The sequence below is a fragment of the Gavia stellata genome, chromosome 29 (assembly GCF_030936135.1).
Source record: "Gavia stellata isolate bGavSte3 chromosome 29, bGavSte3.hap2, whole genome shotgun sequence".
In the NCBI taxonomy this organism is placed as follows: domain Eukaryota; kingdom Metazoa; phylum Chordata; class Aves; order Gaviiformes; family Gaviidae; genus Gavia; species Gavia stellata.
The window spans coordinates 4,772,797-4,792,941 of NC_082622.1; the positions used below are offsets into that span (position 1 = coordinate 4,772,797).

At 67.9% G+C, this 20,145-nt stretch overlaps 2 protein-coding genes across 2 annotated transcripts; both read right to left on the minus strand.

The window, feature by feature from the left end:
* Positions 1-193: 193 nt before the first annotated feature.
* Positions 194-9,302, minus strand: MAP3K6 (mitogen-activated protein kinase kinase kinase 6). Its single transcript, XM_059830667.1, has 28 exons — positions 9,023-9,302; positions 8,395-8,534; positions 7,705-7,728; positions 7,093-7,280; positions 6,807-6,975; positions 6,506-6,612; positions 6,234-6,404; positions 5,819-5,931; positions 5,508-5,667; positions 5,214-5,364; positions 4,893-5,000; positions 4,776-4,825; positions 4,551-4,646; positions 4,147-4,231; positions 3,932-4,065; positions 3,726-3,853; positions 3,488-3,624; positions 3,202-3,307; positions 2,885-3,042; positions 2,597-2,801; positions 2,352-2,514; positions 1,916-2,081; positions 1,633-1,818; positions 1,437-1,546; positions 946-1,029; positions 590-833; positions 392-468; positions 194-269 (listed from the first exon to the last, which is right to left on the minus strand). The coding sequence occupies exons 1-28, from the start codon at positions 9,300-9,302 to the stop codon at positions 194-196; spliced, it is 3,816 nt and encodes a 1,271-aa protein (XP_059686650.1).
* Positions 9,303-14,029: 4,727 nt separating this feature from the next.
* Positions 14,030-17,887, minus strand: CD164L2 (CD164 molecule like 2). Its single transcript, XM_059830668.1, has 5 exons — positions 17,788-17,887; positions 15,877-15,978; positions 15,181-15,258; positions 14,901-14,966; positions 14,030-14,199 (listed from the first exon to the last, which is right to left on the minus strand). The coding sequence occupies exons 1-5, from the start codon at positions 17,885-17,887 to the stop codon at positions 14,030-14,032; spliced, it is 516 nt and encodes a 171-aa protein (XP_059686651.1).
* Between the last annotated feature and the right edge of the window lie 2,258 nt (positions 17,888-20,145).

Here is a 20,145-nt window from a genome sequence, read left to right on the forward strand (position 1 = left end):
AGGGCACATTTGGCGGCTGTTTATTGCTGTGGGCACCGTACCCCGACTTCTCCCTCCAGTGCGGGGCTGGAGCTGCTGCGCCTGACTGCTCCTGGCGTGGGGCTGTCCCCTCCATCACTGTCCTGCCAGCCCTCGTGGTGGCAGCCCCGGGGGTCCGGTGGCTGGGGACGTGTCACGGCGCTGGGGCCGGGGCTCATTCCCCTTCCCGCTGGGCGAGGGTCCGCCGGTGCTCCAGGATGGTTGCCCAGAGGCGGTACGCAGGCCCCCGTCTGCTGGGACAGGGGGGCTTTGTTGGAGAGAGGGGACCAAGCCGTGTCCCCCCCCTCCAGCACTGCCCCCCTGCTCTCCCCACCCCGGCCACGCCAGGAGGGGCAACGCAGGCTCGGGGTACCTGATGCCCATGTAGAAGAGGTCGTCGCGGGTGGCACAGCCCAGCAGGTCCCGCAGGGTGAAGCCGTGGGAGAGGAGCTGCGGGAGGTGGTGGAGGGTGTTGGGGGGCAATGCCAGGGGGTCCTGCCCCACTCATGCCAGCGGGGCCCGACCCCCAGCCTCCACGTAGCTCCGTGTGCCGCATGGCCATGGGCCTCACCGTGGCCGTGGTAGCCGGGTCCGTGCCGTGCTGCTGCAGCCACTCGAGGAGGAGGGGGTCAGCCTGTCCCTGGAGGGGCCGGGGCCTCGGGGACGAGTGATCCTGCCCCGGGACAAAGCACCCTGGGGGGGCCTCCCCATGCTCGGGCTGGCTGGAGACCATGGTGTCATCGTCCCCGGAGCGAAGCATCCGCTGCATCAGCCGCTGCCACTCCTGCTCCTTCTCGGCCAGCTCCTGGAGCAGCCTGGGGGACAGCGGAGCAAGGACTGGCACCCAGGGGGGGCACGGACTGGCACCCAGGGGGACACGGACTGGCACCCAGGGAGATGGAGTCACAAGGACCAGCAAAGTCCTACCTGCCCGTCTCCGTGCGGAGGTGGCAGAGCTGTGCCACCAGCACCGAGGATGCCTGCAGGGAGGGCAGGGGATCCGCCTGGGTGCTGGGGCCGGTGCCGAGCCCCGAATTGGTGCCGAGCCCCGAATTGGTGCTGTCCTGCTGGGGTCGGCTCCTGAGGATGGACAGCCTCGGTGGCATGGGGTCGTCCTTGTCACTCGCGTCCTTGGTGCCACCCCCTCCCAGGCAGCTGGCTTTTGATCCCAGGTCTGCGGGGGCAGAGGTGGTTGTGGGCACAGAGAGGTGCCCGATGGCCTCGGACCCCAGAGCACAGGGGACAAAATGGGGACCTGGGCCCAGCCAAGGCTGCCCCAGTGATGGCTCCCCCCTCACATCCCTTTCCCAGCACCCCAAACTCCCCCAGCCCACCCCAGCCCACCCGCCCTCTTCCTCCACCCCCTGGCCGCGGTGGTGGGACCCAGACCCACATCCTGGCCGTGCCCCCAGTGCCACCCACCTTTCACCAGCACGGCAAAAGCTGCCTGCACCGCCTGGCTCACGGCGTCATCCAGCGCAAACATCCAGTGGGGTTTGATGTGATGCCGGCGCAGCACCCGTCTCACCTGGAAGGGGCAGAGCCGTGCCAGGGCATCGCCTGCACCAGGGCATCACCCACTCGGCACCCTACCACGCCAGCCCCGGCACTCACCGCTGCCTGGAAGCCGAAGAGAGGAGCCTGGAGGTGGGGGAGGCTCAGCCCCTCCGCCCGCAGCCGGGTGTGCAGTGCCAGGAGGTCCTGGCGCAGCTGGTGCTGGCTGGGGCACTGGATGTAGCTCCGCAGGCAGCTCAGCAGCTGAGCGAGATGCTCCGAGCCCAACCTCGCGCCCGCCGTGCTCTGGGTGGGCAAGGGAGATGCTCAGGGGCTGCCACCATGCCCACCCTCTGCCCAGCAGCTGTGCAGACCCCCCCACCCCGGGGCACCCAGCACCCACCTGGCTCTCCTCCAAGGTGGCGATGATGCTCGGCGCCTCGGCGGTGAGGACGTGGTGCAGCGTGGCTCGGCGCTTGCTGTCCTTCCGCAGGAGGAACCCGTCCCCACTCTCCTCGGGGGAGGACGAGCGCAGGCTGCGGTCGGAGTCGGCCGAGCCCTGGGCAGTACTGGAGGGAGATGGGGAGGGTTGGCATTGCCCCCCCGCAGCCTCGGGCATTTAGGAGTGTGGCCCCAGGGTGGGCACGGCCATTGGGCTTGGCAGAGGGCATGGGGGACCTCCTGCAAGCCCCCCAAGCTGCAGTGGGGAGGGTTGTGGTGCCCTGGCACAACGAGGGGGCATCGCAGGGCGCAGTGCTGGGACATGGCAGGGGGATTGGGTGTCATGGGAGGGGTCCCCGCCGGGGTCCCTCCATCCCCCCAGACCCGGGATGCCCTACCCCAAGTAGCTGTGGCTTGAGGCTGCCTCGCCAGGGTGGCACGGGAGCAGGGGGCTGCCTGCTGTGCCCCTCACTGGGGTGTCCTGCCTGGCTGAGGAACACCCCCTGCTCCCATCGCTGCTCTCCACATCCCCATCCTGCTGCCCAAAGTCGGGGGAATCACCTGCCAGGGAGATGATGGAGATGGAGACGGTTATTTAGCAGCTGATGCCAGACCCCCCCCTATCCTGCCCCCCCAGACTCACCCTTCACCGGGGGCATGGCCCGGCTCCGGGCCCTCCTGGCATCGGCGAGGAAGGGGTCCTGCAGCAGCGCGGCGGCCGTCGCCCGCTCGGCCGGGTCGGCCTGGAAGCAGCGCAGGATGAACGTCTTGGCTTTGTCCGACATGGACTCGGGCACCTCTGGGTGCATCTTGAACATGCCCACCTGGAGGGGAGGCACTCGTGGGGGCTGCAAAGGGACCGGCCACCCCAAGGAGGGGGCAATTTCAGGGCTGGGGAACCCCCTCAGCCCCTGCCCAACCCCATGGGCACCTTGAACATCGCAGCCTGGGGGCTGCCCAGCTCGTCGAAGGGGGGCTTGCCCGTGGCCATCTCGATGACGGTGCAGCCCAAGGACCAGATATCCGCTGGCTTCCCATAACCCCATGGCCCCTGGTTGATGATTTCTGGTGCCATGTACTGCAGGGTGCCTGGGGAGAGGATGAGGAGGGGTGAGAGGAGCCTGTATCCATCACCCAAACTCCCCCCGGGGTGGGTGCTCCTCTTCCCCATGCCAGGTACAAGGACGCAGACCCCATCATCGCCTGGTCCTCAGCATCCCGCCGCCCCCAGCCCTGGGCTGCCCTTACCCGTGAAGGTCTCGGCGCTGGGGCTGATGCCCGCCAGCCGCTTGGAAGTACCGAAGTCGGAGATCTTCAGCACCCCGCTGTACGTGTTGATGAGGACGTTGTCTCCCTGGTGTAAGAAGGGCACCCCAAAATAAAACCAAGCCACAAAAAGCTCCTGGAGCTCGAGCAGGGCAACACCCCAGGGGTTTTGGGCATGGAGGGGCAGCTCCTGGCTCCCCGGTGCCCCTCGAGATGAGGGGGTCAGGCTTCGTGCCCCCAGGATGGGTGATGCCCCCCAACCCCTCACCTTGATGTCGCGGTGCACAATGTGGTTATCATGGAGGTAGCTGAGCCCGTCGAGGATCTGGCGGGTGTAGAAGACGATGGTGGGTTCGTTGTCCTTCAGGGGTCCCCACTTGGAGCGCAGCAGGGACGAGAGGCTCCCTGGAGAGGGGGCATGGAGAAGGGCAGCGCCCCCGTTTAGGCCATACATACGCTCACGTGTCCCCCTTTGACCCCCAAATCCCATCCCCAGCACTGCCCACCTCCCGGCACCTCCTCCATGAAGATCTTGATGAAGCCATCCTGGCTGATGGAGCCCAGGTACTGCACGATGTTCCTGTGCCGCAGGTGCTTGTGCAAGGCGATCTCCTCGTGCAAGGGCTGCGAGTACCTGCGCGGTGGGACACCGGGGTGAGGGGCTGCCCAGGATCCCCCGACACCCTCCGGGACCCCCTGGCATGGCACCTACCGGCTGTCCCGCTCCGGGATCTCCTTGATAGCGATGCGCACTTGGTTGCTGAGGCAGCGCCCAGCGTAGACGACCCCGTACGTCCCCCTGCCCAGGACCACCCGCTCGCCCGCCTCCGAGTACTCGTAGCTATACTGTGGGCAGAGATGCAGGGTGGCAGCCTGTGCCACCCAGCACCCTGTGTCACCCCATGTCACCCCGTGTCCCCATCTCACCTCCAGGATGGGCTGCGTGGGGCTGGGCACCTCCTCGCCGCCTCCCGCCTGCTCGGCCAGGAGGGACTGGATCTGGTCGCAGAACCTGCCGGCGGGAGGACGATGGTCCTGAGCCCCGGTGAGGATGCTGGGGATCCCAGCCACCGACCCCCCAGCACAGAGGGGCTCCTGCTCCCCCTCCCAGTCTGTCCCCCACCAGTGGCACAAGGGGGGCCTGTGCCACCCTGCTTTGTGGGACCCAGTTGCAGGGGTTGGATCCCTAGGACACCCCTTTCCCCCCAAATTAAGGTAGGGAAGAAAGGGCATGCTCCCATCCCTCCCCGCTCACTAGGGCAGTGACTGGGGGCCCCCCATGCCCCCACCAGCAATGTGGGGGTCCCTGTGCCCCCCACCCCCCCGCTCACCACCGGCAGTGCTGCTGGGAGGGGAAATAGAGTTGGAAATCCTCCTCCGCGTGCATCACGTAGAGGAAGCAGCCCCGTTCATCGTACTTGCAGATGCTGGAGGAAGAGGACCCCCCACCCCATCAGCGGTGGGGCAGAGGGGTTGCCCATGGGGCGGGCAGAGGGGCTGCGGTCACAGGGGGGGCATCCTTGGTCCTGACGCGAGGGGACCAGGGACACACTCACCTGACGCCCCGGATGGCTGTGGCCACGAAGGTCCAGCTCGATGCCGCTTTCTGCAGAAGAGGCAGGTGAGGAGGAGGTTGGTGGGGACCCCCCCAGCTCCCCCGGCCCTATCCCTACCTCCTCCATGGGGCGGACGAGGGCGAGTGTCAGGGTGGGCTCCTCCGTGCCATCCTGCAGTGCCAACCAAGCCGGCCGCAGGACCTTGCTGAGCTCCAGGACCAGGACCTGTGGCAGCGGGGGGCTGTGGGATGAGCCCCCCAACCCTCCGGGTCCCCAGCCCACAACCCTGCATCCCCCCCCTCCCACCCACCCACTGGGGTTGGCACCGGTGGGCTGCTCAGTGCCTTCCCAAATCCCCAGTGAGTCCGGATGACCGGGTGGTCCCCAGGGATGTCCGGGGGTCTGGGCGGGAGGGGTCGGCTCCATGGAGCCCCTCACCGGGCAGCGCGGTGCGGCGACGAAGGGCTGGCACGCCTGGAGGAGGAAGCCCAGCCAGAAATCAGCCAGCTCCTGCCGAGCGGAGGGGACCTGCGGGCTCCTCTGGAAGTGTTTGTAGAGCAGGAAGGTGTCCATGACCGAGACCAGGTACCTGTGGGGATGTGGGGGGGCGAGAGAGGAGACAGAGATGTCCCCAGTACCCCCAAAAGCCCCTAAACCCCCTCCTGGGGCACAGCCACCATGGACTGGAGACCCGGTCTCGCCCAGGCGGGCACATGCCGTGCTGTGCCATACCAGCCCGGTGCGTTGAGCTTGTAGAGCTTCTCAGAGGCTTGGATGACTTTGCTGAGGTCATTGGCCAAGATGCCGGCTCCGAGGCAAAATCCCACATCCCAGTAGTAGCGCAGCTCCCCAGGGCTGCCCTTGCGACCCTGCAGGCAGCTCAGCTTCACCCCTGGATGTGGGAGCCAAAGCCCATCACCCCTCCGCCGGCAACCCCGCACCCGGGCACGGCCGCTCCAGGGGTGCCTTGATGCCAACGGACCCCACTGCTTGGTCCCCATCCCTGGTGGGTCCTTGTCCCCGACCTGCGGGTGGGCACCCACCGATTTGCCGCAGCTGCACGGAGGTTTCGAACCGGTGGCCGGCGGCCACGAGGAGGACGGCGGCGTTGATGCCCGCATGGAGGCTCGGCTCCACCTCGAAGGCTTTGCTGTACCTGGGCAGAGATGCCGGGTGGAGGGTACGGGCGCTGCCACCCGCCTGCCAGCCAAAACACGGCTGCCTCAGGGTGCTGGGGCTGCCCCCCTGTGATGGGGGAGCACTCCCAAAGCAGAAAAACCAAAAAAAGAAGCAAAAGAATAAAAGCCCAGCAGGAATTAGCATCACCTGCCTCTGCGGTGCTGCTGTGGGGGTTTGAACGTGGGGCTGCGCTGCCCGGAAAGCCCCCTGAGCCCCTGCAAACCCCCCGGAGGGGGGCATGGGCGGGCGGGCAGCTCCCAGCCCTGTCCCCAGCCTCACCAGTAGAAAGCCCGGTCCCTCGTCTCGGTGTCGGTGAGACCGGAGCCGATGAACATGTCCTTGTAGATGCGGCCGCACAAGCAGAGGAGGTCGGGTGCAGCCCTCTCCCCGCGCTCCACCACGGGCAGCAGCACCGACAGGGCCTTCTCCCGGTCCCCGGCACGGTTACGCCTGCGCACATGCGATCGGCGCTTGGCCAACAGCACCGCCAGCGCAGCCCCTCGGTCCCCCAACGCTGTGCCAGCGGGATGCCCGGGGTACGTGTCACTCACCGGCTGAGGGCGAAGGCGTAGTGGAAGCGGACGTTGTGCTGCTCGGCCACGGCACAGGTCGGCAGCGCCTGGAGGGTCTCCACCAGCGAGATGATGGCATCGTAATCCTGCAGGGATGGCAGCGGGGCTGAGCCAGTGGTGCCCAGGCTGCCCGTCCCCGGCTCCGCGGGACGATGCTCTCCCCGTACCAGTTAAGCGCTGAGGGTTGCAAGCTCCTCCGAGCAAGGGCAGGCTGTGGAGCATCCCCCCGGGATGCCGCCACGGTCCCCAGCACCTCCCCGGGATGTTTAAATCCCCTCACCTGCACGTCGCGGTAGGAGAGGAGGAGGTTCACCACGATGTCCAGGCTGAGCAGCTCCATGCTGTCCAGGCGCTGCTGGATGCGGGCCAGTTCCCGGCTCAGCTGCTCCCCTCGGTACATCTCCCGTGCCCTTCGGATATCCCGCCGGATCATCTCCCGAAAATACCCGCTGGGGATGGAGGGCAGAGACATGGGGCTTTTGGGGTGGTGGCAATTCTCCGCCAAGCCTTGCCAGCCCACGTGGGCATGGGGGTTTGCCGGCAGCCGGAGGGGTGGGCAGCAGTACCAGGAGTCGGTGGGGATGCCCTCCAGCAGTTGGATGAGCCGGGCTGTCAGCGGGGTGAAGAAGGTCTCTGTCTCAAAGCTGGGCTGGAAAAACTCCGTCAGGCACTTCACGGCCCCAGCGTCGCAGCAGATGACCTTGTTCTGGGGGGTCACCGCATAGGGGATGAAGGTGTAGCTGCCGCAGAGGTCCTGATGGAGGGGAGAAGGGGTGAGCGGCTGTGCCAGCCGAGCTGAGAACTCCCCTACTTGTGTCATGGACCAGCCCCCTCTCCCCAAGCCTGCCCACACTGCTTGGACCATACAGGCCATACTAACACAACCACCTTCCGTAAGTCTTTAGCAGGGAAAGACAAACCAGCTTTATATCTGACTACCATCATTAGGCTTCAGAGTGAACACCTGGTTCTTTTCAAAACCAGGTACCCCTCTCCATTCTGCTGTCCCTGGCTCTTGCCCTGAGCAAGTGACACCCGCTCCATCTCAGATCTGTGGAGAGGTCTCGCTCCTTGTCTGCAGCGTTCACGCTCCGAGGCTGGGGAGAGGCAGCTCAGGGGGAGAGAGGGGCTCAAACCCTCCGGCACCGCGGCAGCGAGCACGGGGACAAGAGACGCACCGAGTTCTTCTGGCAGATGTCCTCCTGGGGAGAGAGGGAAGGAGGAGGGGTTTAATGAGCAAAAGAAATCAGCTGATTTCAGGCTCAGGGATCGGAGTTACCTGGAAAACAGCCAGGGACAGCGAGGGATGCCGGGGCTGAGCCGCGAGGGTGGCCGGTCGTCCCCACACCGCGAGCGTTGCGTGTGGACCCCCCCACACCCCGGGCAGGACTGCAAACGCAACCGGCTTCTCCTCCAAACCCGGCACAGGGACAGGGTCTCCGAACGGGTGATCCCCCAAGACAAGGTGACGTTTGGGGACGATTTGGACGTGCTCCCATCCACATTTTTTTCCCCGAGAGGCGACAACCCCTCCAGCCGGCCCCTTCTGTGCGGAGGGTTTTGCTTCCAAGGAATTGGCTTTTCCCAGGGAAAAGCGCCTATTCCCAAATTCCCGGCTGGTTGGGGCCGGGGGAGCACCCAGCACCCCGCACCCGGCTCCGGAGCTCACCGGGGTCCCCAGCCACCCCCTCCTCATCCCATCCGGACACAGGGAAATCTCTGCCAGAGCAGGATGCGACCGTGGGAACTCGGCTTGGCTCCGGGGAGGGATGGAGCCAACACGGATGCTCCAGGCGCTCGGGGCTATTCCCACCCTGGAGAAGCAGCACCCAGGGGACCGGGGTGTCCCTGTCCCCGTCCCTGCTGACCTGCAGGGCCTGGAGGGGGGGCAGGTCGGCCTGGCAGCACAGCAGGACGTTGTGGGACATGTTGAAGCTCTCGCGGACACCCAGGTGGTAGAAGAGGGAGGGCTGGCAGACGGAGTCGCTCAGCTCCACCACGGCCACGTCTGCGGGCGGGATGGCAGGGATGCTCACGGGACCGACACCAGACCCCAAATTCACGGGGCAGGGGAACCAGCCACCCCTGGGTGCGCGTCCCCTAAGAGAAGGGATGGCCCCCGCCATCACAGCACCCGAAGCCACAGCGAGGGGCACCCGCTTGTCCCCCGGGCACAGGGTTGAACCCTGAGCAAACCCTCCACAAAAAACCCACCCTTTCCGAAATCCCACCCGCGTATTTAACTCCAGGGAGGAAGACGTCCAGGCAAATATCCAACCACCCTGGAAAGCAAACAGGAGGAAGGCAGAAAAGCAAACAGCGGAGCACCCAAGCGCACAGCCGGCAAAGCTCCGCTGGGAGCTGCGCGGGGAATAGGGAAAGTCTCGGCCCAGATATTCCTGGACAGCTGGGATAACCAGGCAGAACAGCAGGAAAAGGAGGGTGATAGAAACCCCAGGCCGGGGATGCCGCCGGCAGAGCGGGTCGCATCCTCACCTGCGTTGTAGAAGCGGTCGAGGGTGGCGGTGTCGCCCAGCGCCAGGGTGCCGAAGGGCAGGGTGTGCAGGCGTGCCCGCAGGTGACGGCAGGCGTCGCGCAGGCTGCGCAGCGCGGGGCAGGCGGATGGCTCCCGGCCCAGCACGCAGACGACGCTCAGCGCCCGCCGCCCACCCGACCATCCACGTGTCCGGCACACCGGCCGGCCCGTCGTGCCCGCCACTGCCAGCGGGTCCTGCCAGCAGCTCCCGGTGACAGGGGGGGGCTCCGGCATCTCCATGGCCAGAGCAGCCAGACCCACCGGGGCGGCTCACGCCAAGCACTGGGAGAGCCCGTACCCTGCACCGGGCTGCCCCGTTCCCCACCAGGAAAGCCCGTACCCTACACCGGACTGCCCTGCTCCTTACCGGGAGAGCCCGTACCCTGCACCGGTCCTTACCGGGAGAGCCCGTACCCTGCACCGGTCCTTACCGGGGGAGCCTGTACCCTGCACCGGTCCTTACCGGGAGAGCCCGTGCCCTGCACCGAGCCGCCCTGGTTCTTACCGGGGGAGCCTGTACCCTGCACCGGTCCTTACCGGGGGAGCCTGTACCCTGCACCGGTCCTTACCGGGAGAGCCCGTACCCTGCACCGGTCCTTACCGGGAGAGCCCATACCCTGCACCGGTCCTTACCGGGAGAGCCCGTGCCCTGCACCGGTCCTTACCGGGGGAGCCTGTACCCTGCACCGAGCCGCCCTGGTCCTTACCGGGAGAGCCCGTGCCCTGCACCGGTCCTTACCGGGAGAGCCCGTACCCTGCACCGATCCTTACCGGGGGAGCCCGTACCCTGCACCGGTCCTTACCGGGAGAGCCCGTGCCCTGCACCGGACTGCCCCGTTCCCCACCGGGAGAGCTCCCTACCGAGCCGGCTCACACCGGGAGGGTCCGCCCCACTCACCGGGCTCCTTCCCGAGCTGCCCCACACCGGGGCTGCCCCACACCGGGCTCCGCTCCGCCCCGCTCCGCCCCGGGCACCGGGCGCCGCTTCCGCCTGTCCCGGCCCTGAGTCACCGGCGGCCGCGCCCGTCACCACCCCCCGGGACCGGACGGGACGGACACCCCCGGCCGGATCCTGCCCCTCGACGGGCACGGGTTGCAAAGGGCCGGTTGCGAAACGGGAGCGGGGGGAAGAGGAAATGGGGGGGGGGGGGGCCCGGGGGGGGGACCCGGGGCGGGGGGGGGGCCCGGGGCGGGGGGGGGGGGCCCGGGGCCGGTTCCCCCTCCCGGCACATGTCGCAGGCGAAATAACGGCCCCGAAGTCGCCTGGGTGGTGGGAGCGGCGGTGAAGCGAAGCCGGGGTTCTCTGGGGGGGTGCAGGGCCCGGCAGCACCCACCCCCCCGGAGACCCCCATCGCATCCCCCCGGCCGGGGCGAGGGGCCGGGGAAGGTGACGGGATGGAGACGGGATGGAGACGGGATGGAAATGGCGGGTGGGCCCGGCTGGGGGGTGGGAGCCGTGCGGGCAGAGCTGCGGGCGGAGAGGGGACGGGGCGGCACAGCACCCGGGAAGACAAGCCACTGTACAGACAGACAACCACTGTACAGACAGACAACCACCATACAGGCAGACAAGCCACTGTACAGACAGACAAGCCACTGTACAGACAGACAGGCAACCGTACAGACAGACAAGCCACTGTACAGGCAGAGAAGCCACCGCGCAGGCAGACAAGCCACTGTACAGACAGACAACGACTGTACAGACAGACAGGTCACTGTACAGGCAGAGAAGCCACCGTGCAGGCAGAGAAGCCACCGTACAGGCAGACAACCACCGCGCAGGCAGACAACCATTGTACAGGCAGAGAAGCCACTGTACAGACAGACAACCACTGTACAGGCAGAGAAGCCACTGTACAGACAGACAACCACTGTACAGGCAGAGAAGCCACTGTACAGACAGACAACCACCATACAGGCAGACAAGCCACTGTACAGACAGACAAGCCACTGTACAGGCAGAGAAGCCACCGTGCAGGCAGACAACCACCGTACAGACAGACAAGCCACTGTACAGACAGACAGGCCACCGTACAGACAGACAACCACCGTACAGACAGACAACCACTGTACAGACAGACAACCACCGCGCAGGCAGACAAGCCATCCCAGCCTTGGTCCCACGGCAGAGCCGGGCCAGCCCGGGGCAGGAGGGAGGAGCGGGGACGGCGGGGGCCGGGGGGCCACGGAGCCCTGCCTGCCCAGGCCTGCGGCTCAGCCCCACCGCCGTTTCGGGGAAGGCAGCGCCAGGGGTGGGTGGCTGCGGCGCACACCCTGCCCGGCCTCCTCCCCTGCCGCTGCGGGGAGGAACGCGTCCCTCCGCCCCATCGCCATCCCTGGGGTGCCCAGCGTTGGCGGGGCTGGATGTCTCCCCCCTCCCTGAGCCCTGGCCCACGCTCGTCCGGAGCCGGGGACCCCAGCCCAGCTATTCCCCCCATTCCTCCAGCCTCGGCCCCCGGCCACCCCTGCCCGCTGCAGCCCCCGGGGCCAGGCGAGGGGACATGCCCCACGGAGGGGGACACCACGGGCTGAGATCCCTGGGACAGGAAGGGACGATGTCCTGTTGCTCCATCCTGAAGCATGACATGACCCCTCCCCATACTGGTTCCCCTCCCCTGGTCACTGGGAGGACTGGAGTCACTCGGGACCCCCCACCAACACCAACCTGTGGGCAGGACGAAGCCGCATCCCCAACTGCAGGTATGGGGTTTGCAACCAAAATCTCCCAGGGCAGCACCCGCCGCTGGGGCTCTGGGGGTGACGGGTGACAACAACACGGACACCAGGAACAGGAGGAAAATCCTTTATTGGGTCTCCGTCCCCCCCGGCGCCGGCTCAGGCTCTGCCCGGTGTGGGGCTGGGGGCTTGGCCAGCAAAGGACCACGCTGCTGCCAGCCACGGCCACGTGTCCTCCGATCTCCTGGGGTGCCCTGGGCAAGCGCAGGGTGGCGGGGGGGGAGCCCAAGGCTGGGATTCGGGGTTGGATGGGACCCCTGTGCCCATCTGCCCCCCTCCACCCTGCTCTGCCCCCCCGCAGCGAGCGGCCGGAGGGTGCGACTGTGGCCACGCTGGGTGCAAACCCCCCCCAGGAGCATCCCCGGCTGTGCTGGGGACAGGGGTCGAGCCTGGGTGACATGTCCCACCCTGGTCCCGCCGGGGCAGAGCGGGCAGCCCTGGAGCAGAGCAGGCTTTGCATAGTTGTGGTTCGGGCAGGGGCCCTGCAGCTGGGGGGGGGACAGTCCGGTAGCGGGCAGGGACACCGGCAGCGGGCAGGGACACGGGCAGCGCTGGCCTCTTCTCTGCCTGCCCTGGGGAGGACGAGGGCAGCATCTCCCCAGCCCGGGGCATGCGGTGGCCTCAGATCCTGGTGCAGCGGACAGAGAAGAGCGTGTAGCAGAAAGGGCCCGGGCAGCTTTGCCCTGGGGGGGGTGTGTGTGTGTGTGTGTCCAGCCCCCCCACAGCCCCCAGGGAGTGGGGTGCAGGGAGGGGTGCCCCAGTGCCCACCCTGCTGCACCCATATGGGTGGCAATGCCATGGGGAAGGGTTGGCCCCGCAGCGAGGAACTGGGGTGCATGGATGGGAGTTACCGCAGGGGAGGGATGGGGGGCACAGGCTTTCTGCAGCTGTGTCCCCCCCCCCCTGCACCCCCCCCACGCTACACGAACCCCCCGGGACACGAGACAGACACCACCTCGCAGAGTTTAATTGGGGCAGCCCGAGCTACAAGTCTCACCCCACGGCACACAGCACGCACCCCCCTCCCCAAAACAACACACAGAAGCGGGGGGGGGGGCTGGGGACCCCCCCCCACCCCCCCTTCCCAGCAACACAGAGGCACAGCAAAAGCACACAGCAAGTCCCTGGCTCTGCTCCTCCGGCGGGCACGGAGGGGCTGGGGGGGGCAGCGGCTGGGGGGGTCGGAGCAGGGGGCTGGGTGCTCCAGCCAAAATGCTGAAGGGAAAAGCACCTGAGAGCCCGTGGGGGAAAGAGGGGACCCCAAGCTGCCCCCCCCGGTGAGCCCCAAGGCTGTGGGGAGGCAATGGGGCAGAGGGTGCAGCGGGGGGATCAGGGATGGCCCAGGGTGGGGAGGGGGGCTGCTGGGTGCTCTCTAACTGGGGTCAGACTGGGCCCTGCAGCTCCCGTCCTGCTGAGGGTGCTTGAGGGGGGGGCCCTGCTGCTGCAGGGCCGGGGGGGGCCGGGGACACCTCACCCAGGTGGCAGAAGGGGCATGGATGTGCCAAAGGGCCGTGCATCGGCTGCATCCCGCCAGGGGCTCCGTGCATGGAAGGGGGGCGAGGGGGGGACACCCCCTTCCCTTCCACCGCTAACAACTCCCAGGAAAACAGCAAACCAGCCGGAACCCCCCCTTCATGCAAACCAGGAGAGAGGGACCACGCCATCCCCCCGCCGGGGAGGGGCGAGGGAAGGGTGAAGCTCTGGGGGTGCGGGGGGGAGCCCCCTCCCCATCGCCACCGGCACCCAGCACCTACTGATTGTCCTCTCTGGCAGCGTGCAAGGAAAGAGAGATGGGGCACGGCCCCCCACGTTAGACACGGCGAGCCCTATGGCACCAGGCGAGGGGGGAGAAGAGCAACAAGCCCCCACTTGGTTCAGCTCAGGGGGGACAGATGTGGGGACCCCGCGCTCCCCACAGGTCTCGGAGCCAGGATCTGGCCAGGCAGCAACAGACAGAGGAGGCGGCAGGACAGCCGGACACCGGCGAGGGGACAGGCAGGGGAGGATGAGTCCCTCCATCTCCCAAATCCTCCCCTCCCACCGGGCGAGGACGGACCGGCACAAACAGCCACGGGAGACAACACTCAGCTGCGAGACAGGACACGGCCAGACGGGCCACGGAGCCCCACGCGCCGGGGCTGACCCCCATTTTTGGCTTCAAGGGCGGGCTTGGCCCAGGCACGAGCCGGCACGGGTGCCCCCCCTCCATCCCGGCCGGGGGCGCGGGAGCCTTACAGCGTTTGGTAGGTGCTGTCCTTTGACTTGATGAACTTGATGATGAAGAAGACCACGGCTTGGACGCTCAGCACCAGCACGATGCCGCCGATGAAGCTGGCCGTGTCAAAGCCGGGCGGGTGAAATTCAGGGCTGCCCGTCAATGGGGCGCTGGTGGTGGTGGTCCCTAATGGCAGGGGAAAACAGGGTGTGGGGGGGTTATGGGTGCTGTTGGCATCACTGGGGTACTGATGCCCCAGCCAAAAAGATGGGATTTGGGGTCCGCACAGACCCCAGCATCTGCACAGGGCTGGGACGTCCCCATCAACACATGGATGCAGGGATGGGCTCGGCCCCTTCCCGTGCCGGAGCAGCCGGCACCGTGCGGGAGAGGAGCCAGCAGTGAAAGGATCCCAGTGGGATCAATAATTCAGAGGGCTCCGGGCTCCGGTTACCCGCCATAATTAGCCCAGTGCTCTCCAGTTCCCGCTTCCTGGAAGAGGCTCCTCCACAACCAGCCCCAGCTCCAACCCAGCCGGAGACGGCCCTTCCCGGCAAGGATGGCAGCAGGGCTGGTTCTCAGTGGGGCTGCAGGGTGCTATGACCCCCCCAGCCCCATCCTGGCATCGCTGCAGCCCACGGCAGCATTGCCCGGGGCAGAGAGGGGGACGGAGCTGTGACTCTGGGGACAGCGCTGGCACCTCCTGGGGCACAGCCAAGGTTGAAGCTCCACGGATGCAACCCCAAGGGCGGCTCTGCTCATCCCTCCCAAGGGGATGCGAAACACAGAGGGAAGCGGCTTGTCCCATCCCACTGGCCACTGTCCCCTGGGGCACCCGGACCCCCCACCCCATCCCACTACCTCCCGCCCCCCCCAGACCCACTCACTTGGGGAGTGCGTCGCCGGCTCCTCGCTATGGGACCACGGAGGCTCTTCGGTGGGGGACTTCAGTGCTGCCGGAGGCAGTGACAGAGGGAAGGGGGGGAAAAGGGTTGTCAAGGGACACCGCCGTGCATCCCCTGCCCCATGGCCGTGTCCTGGGGGTGGGATTTCATCCCCACGGCCCTGGCACCGGTGGCAGCACCTCCATCCCGAAGGCTGCTGGGTCCGGGGTGGGGGGGTGCTGGGACCTGGGGGGACCCGCTCTCGTGGGGGGAGTGGGGTTACCTCGACACAGGGTGCTGGTGTTGTAGAGCACACAGGTCTCCCGCGCTGCCACCCCTCTCTGCGTGCAGCTCCCCGTCTCTGTGGGAAAAGGGAGCAGGGTTTTCCCAAGGGACCAGCCCATGGGTGCACCCAGTGCAGCCAACGGTGTTGGGACCCAGGGCTGCCCTGGGCACCCGAGCGTTTGGGATGGCGAGGACTCGTACCCAGGGATGGGCATCCATCCGAGGGGCTGCGAGCTGGGGATCACATCCGCTCCCCCACAGGGAAGAGCCCCAAACAAGGGCTTTATAAACAGCCGGCTTTCTCCCACCTCCATCACTTGGGGCTCCTCCACCCGCATGGGGAGGTGGAGGGCTCCCCGCGTTACCCCAAGCCCAGCATGGCTGGAAGCAGCACACGCTGAAATCCCGCACCCCTGCCCACTGGCACGGATCCCATGCCTCCCCCCGGATGGGTCGGGTGAGACGGACCTTGATCATGGAAAGCAGCTGGGACCAGGCACCCAAGGGTGCTGAGCTGCCAGCACTGTCCTGGCACAGCCGCAGCCCAGCGGCAGGGACTGGGGAAGCCCAGTGGCAGGTCAGAGGCCCGGGATAACCCCTGGCTGTGAGCACCGGCGGCTGTGGGAGCCCTTCACTCTCCCCCCACACAGCTGAGCCCCCTCCGGGTTTGACCCTGCCCTGCCGACCCCCTCACCTGGCTCCTCGGGGGTCCCGCAGCCCACCCAGACGCAGCCGCTGGCGTTGTGCGAGGCCGTGCCGGCCGTGCATGTCTCACAGGACCTCAGCTCGCCGCACTCTCCTGCCAAAATGGGCGGAAAGGGATGAGGTCCAGGCCAGCATCCGTCCCCCCGTCAGCCGGGGTCGGGGCTGGACCCTCTGCTCCACAGAGGAGGATTTCTCACGATGCAGCGGGAGGGATGAAGGTACCTCTCGCAGCACCAAACCCACTAACAGACCCGGCCCGGGGCGGCTGCAGGTGTGTTTGTAGCATCACCAGCTCTCTGGAAAGGGGACATCCCGCACCCCACAGCCCCTCCCAGCACCCACGGCCACCCGAGCCACGCAGGGCTCACCCCATCACCCGCAGCCATGGTGGGCCCCAGCGCAGGGCAAGCCCACCCCAGCCCCGGAGCTTTTGGTGGAAGTTTAAAAGAGATGCGGCAGCAGCACCGGCCCAGCTGCTCCCGGCAGCCTGGTCGGGGTTATTTAAGCAGCATCGCCCCTCTGCCCCCCCCGACCGTCCCGCATGACCCCCCCGCTCCCCATGGCCCCAGCAATGGCAGTGAGTCACTTGGGTGTTTGCGGAGCTGCTCTGCCACAGGCTCTTCCCCCCCCACGCTCATCATTAATTTACAGCGATGACTGTCAGCGAGGGAGGCCGCAACGGGGAGCCGCGGCCGAGCCCTGCCTGCACCTCGCTGAGTCCCACGCCCACGTTTGCACCATCCCCACAAGGAACTGGGAGCCATTCCCCATCCTGGACATGTTTCCAGGCTCTCAGGGGACAAACAACCCCCCCCAGAGCTCGCAGGAGGAGGCTGGGAACCCCCCTGGGCCGGCTCCCCAAGGGTCTCGGCCACGCAGCGACCCACCCGGCCTCGCGCTTGGCTTTGCCGTGCCGGCTGCACCCCATCCCCATCGGCAGCACTTTGCAGAGGGCTTCCCACCACACCACCGCCCTTTGGGGTGGGCAGCTCCAGCCTGCCCCCCCCCCAACTTTTAGGGTCCTCCTGGCCACCCAGGCCATGCCTGGCTCATAGAAGAGGCACTTTCCTTCTCCCTGTACCCCCCCCCAGCAAAAGCAAAGGGGGCAACTGGTGGCATAAGGCACGAAGCGGGATGCTGCGGACCCATTGCCATGGCTACGGCGTGGTGAGCACGCCACCGGGCCCCCCCGCCAGCATTTAGAGACCTGCCGGGAACCAATGGGAAAGTAGGACTTTGTTCGCAAGGGTTTCAGGCAGGTTTATAATTTAAGTTATTTTTATCGCGGCAGGCACGGGAACAGACGTTTGAGCCCAGCGTTGTCAACTCCCGCTCCTGGCGTCAGGTGTGGGGAGGGAGAGGGAAATAAAGGGGGGCAGCGGGGCCGGCTGAGGGCAGCCCCATCCCAGTGGGTGCTCTGGGAAGACGCGTGGGTGCCGGTGGGACAAGTCAGGGTGGAAATGTCTCCCGTGAGCAGCGGGGGGACAGGAAGCAGAAGCAAACCTGGGGTTTGCGGAATTGACGTCTGGAGTTGCAGGCACCCCGGGCTGGAGGCTGACGGCTCCGCTCCCCCATGGAAACCGCCACGAACCACGAGATCCCCCCACTTTTTAGAGAGGAGGCCGGACCCTGCACCCCGCTTGTCCCGCAGCGGCCCAAGTCACCCCTCGTGGCCCTGGGGTCCCAGCCCCCCCGGCTGGGAGCAGGAGCAGGGACCCCTCTCCCCCCAAACCGGGGCCAGCCGAGGGAACGGGGCTCTCCCACCCCCATCACGGGGGGTCCCGCGGGGGCCGGGGGCGAGGGGAGCCCCCGAAGAAAAAAGACCCCCCCCCAAAAAAAAGTTCAGCTGCCCCAAAGCTGCAAACTCCCCTCTCCCCCCCTCCCGCGCACCCCCCTCCGCGCTCCCCGGCTGTACCTGCGCGGGTGGGAGCGGGTCCCTGCGCGCACAGCAGCGCGCAGAGCAGCGCGCAGCGCAGCGCCCCGGCGCACGGCGGGGCCATGGCCCGGCCCGGTTACGTTGGGCTTAGCCAGGCTCGGCTCGGCTCGGCTCGGCTCGGCCCGGTCCCAGCGGGAGGTGGCGGCTGCGGCGCCGCGGAGCTCCCGGGAGAGCGGAGCGGAACCGCGGGCACATGCGCGCCCGCGGGAGGCGGCCCCGGCGGCGGCGGGGGGCGGGGGGGGGGGGGGCGGCCCCGCCTCGTCCCGCCTCGTCCCGCCCCGGGGGGCCCGGCCCGTGGGGGGGCCCCGCTCCGGAGGTGCATCCCCCCGCCCCGCCGCCTGCGGGGATGCCCCGGGCTCGGGGGGGCTCCGGGGCGCCGGGGGCTGCACCTCCAGCACGCACTGCACCCCCTGCACTGCACACACTGCATGTGTGCTGCACACCCTGTACGCTGCACACACTGCACACACTGCAATCACTGCGTGTGCACTGCACACCCCATACGCACTGCACACACCGTGTGCGCGCTGCACACCCTGTACACTGCATGCGCTGCACACACCGCACTGCACACGCTGCACACACTGCAATCACTGCGTGTGCACTGCACACCCTGTACGCTGAACACACTGTACACCCTGCACTGCACACACTGTACACCCTGTACCCACTGCAATCACTGCGTGTGCACTGCACACCCTGTACGCTGAACACACTGCACATCCTACACTGCACACACTGTACACCCTGTACCCACTGCAATCACTGCGTGTGCACTGCACACCCTGTAGGCTGCAATCACTGCACACTCTGCACTACACACACTGCATGTGCGCTGCACACACTGCACACACTGCAATTACTGCATGTGCACTGCACACCCTGTACGCTGCACACCCTGCACACCCTGTACACACTGCACACACCCTGTGTGCACTGCACACTGCACACACTGCACACACTGCACACACTGCACACACTGCACACCCTGTACACACTGCGCACACCCTGTGTGCACTGCACACACAGCACACACTGCACACCCTGCACTGCACACACTGCACACCCTGTACACACTGCACACACCCTGTGTGCACTGCACACACTGCACACACTGCACACACAACGCACCGCCTGAGCACCGCCCGCCCTGCGCACTGCACACGCACGGCACAGCCGCACCCCCCCAGCCCCCGCACCCCCCCGCCCCGTGCCCGGGGCTCCGCCACCCTCCCCGGGGCTGCGGCGGGTCCCTCCGCCGGTCCCGGCCCCCCCCACACCCCCGGCCCCCGGGACTGCGCGACGGCGTTCAGCACCGCGAACAGCTCCCGCCGGGCCGGGCCGAACTGAGCCGAACTGAGCCGAACTGAGCCGAACTGAGCCGAGCGGAGCCGAGCGGAGCCGAGCGGAGCCGAGCCGGGCCCCCCCTGGCCCCTGGGCGGGCTCCGAGGGGGCGGCTGCAGCACCGGGCTTCGAGGAACCGGCGCGGGGGAGTCCCGGGGGTGTCTTCTCCCTCCTCCTCCTCCTCCTCCTCCTCCCCCGGGAGGAGGGCTCCCTGCCAGCCGCCCTTCCCGCAGCGCCCCCCCGCCCCGCCCGGGCCAGGCCTTCCCGCTTCTCCCGGCCATGAATTATTCAGCCCCGCGTGGGAAAGCGGGGCCGCGGGGACCCGCCGGGGAAGCGGAGGGGGCTGCGCCCCCCGGGCTGGGCGGGGGACACCCCAGTTTCGCTCCCCCCCGGGGGCCGCCCCCTCCACGCCCCGCGCCCAACGTGCACCCCAAACCTCTGCAATGGGGGGGGGGGGGCAAGGGGCTCCCCCGCCCCCCCCCCAGCACGGCCCTGCCGAGGGCTCTGCAAGGAGGTGGCGGGGGGACCCGCGCTGGGGGGGTCCCGGGGGCGGCGTGGGGCGGGGGGGGGGGGGGGGCTGTTTTTATGAATGGGCTGCTCCATCCCCGGCGCGATTACTATGCGGCGCGCGCGCGCCCGCGCTGCCTCGCGGGGCGCTGATTGGCTCCGGCGCGCTATTGACGTCACAGCGGGGTGAACGGGGCTGGCGGGCGGGGGGGGGGGGCGCGGCGGTGAGTCACACACCCCCCCCCCCCCCCAACCACCCCCCCCCGCCCCCCCGGCGGGGCTCGGTCACTATAACTCGGCGGCGCCCATGGCAGCGGGCCCCCAGCCGGGGAGCCCAGCGCAGCCCGGGCCGAGCAGCCCGGCAGGTGAGTGCCTGGCACCGGGGGGGGGGGGGCACCCACTGACACCGGGGGGGCACCCACTGACACCGGGTGGGGGGCACCCACTGACTGGTGGGGGGCACCGGGAGGT

Coding starts and splice junctions, on each gene's coding strand:
- MAP3K6 (XM_059830667.1), bottom strand. CDS start 9,302: ATGGAGATGCCGGAGCCCCCCCCTGTCACCGGGAGCTGCTGGCAGGAC. Junction 7,729..8,394: donor CCCCCCTCCAGGCCCTGCAG/GTCAGCAGGGAC, acceptor CTCTCTCCCCAG/GAGGACATCTGCCAGAAGAA. Junction 469..589: donor ACCCGGCTACCACGGCCACG/GTGAGGCCCATG, acceptor CACCTCCCGCAG/CTCCTCTCCCACGGCTTCAC.
- CD164L2 (XM_059830668.1), bottom strand. CDS start 17,887: ATGGCCCCGCCGTGCGCCGGGGCGCTGCGCTGCGCGCTGCTCTGCGCG. Junction 15,259..15,876: donor CGGGACCCCCGAGGAGCCAG/GTGAGGGGGTCG, acceptor CTTTTCCCACAG/AGACGGGGAGCTGCACGCAG. Junction 14,967..15,180: donor CACCAGCACCCTGTGTCGAG/GTAACCCCACTC, acceptor TGCCTCCGGCAG/CACTGAAGTCCCCCACCGAA.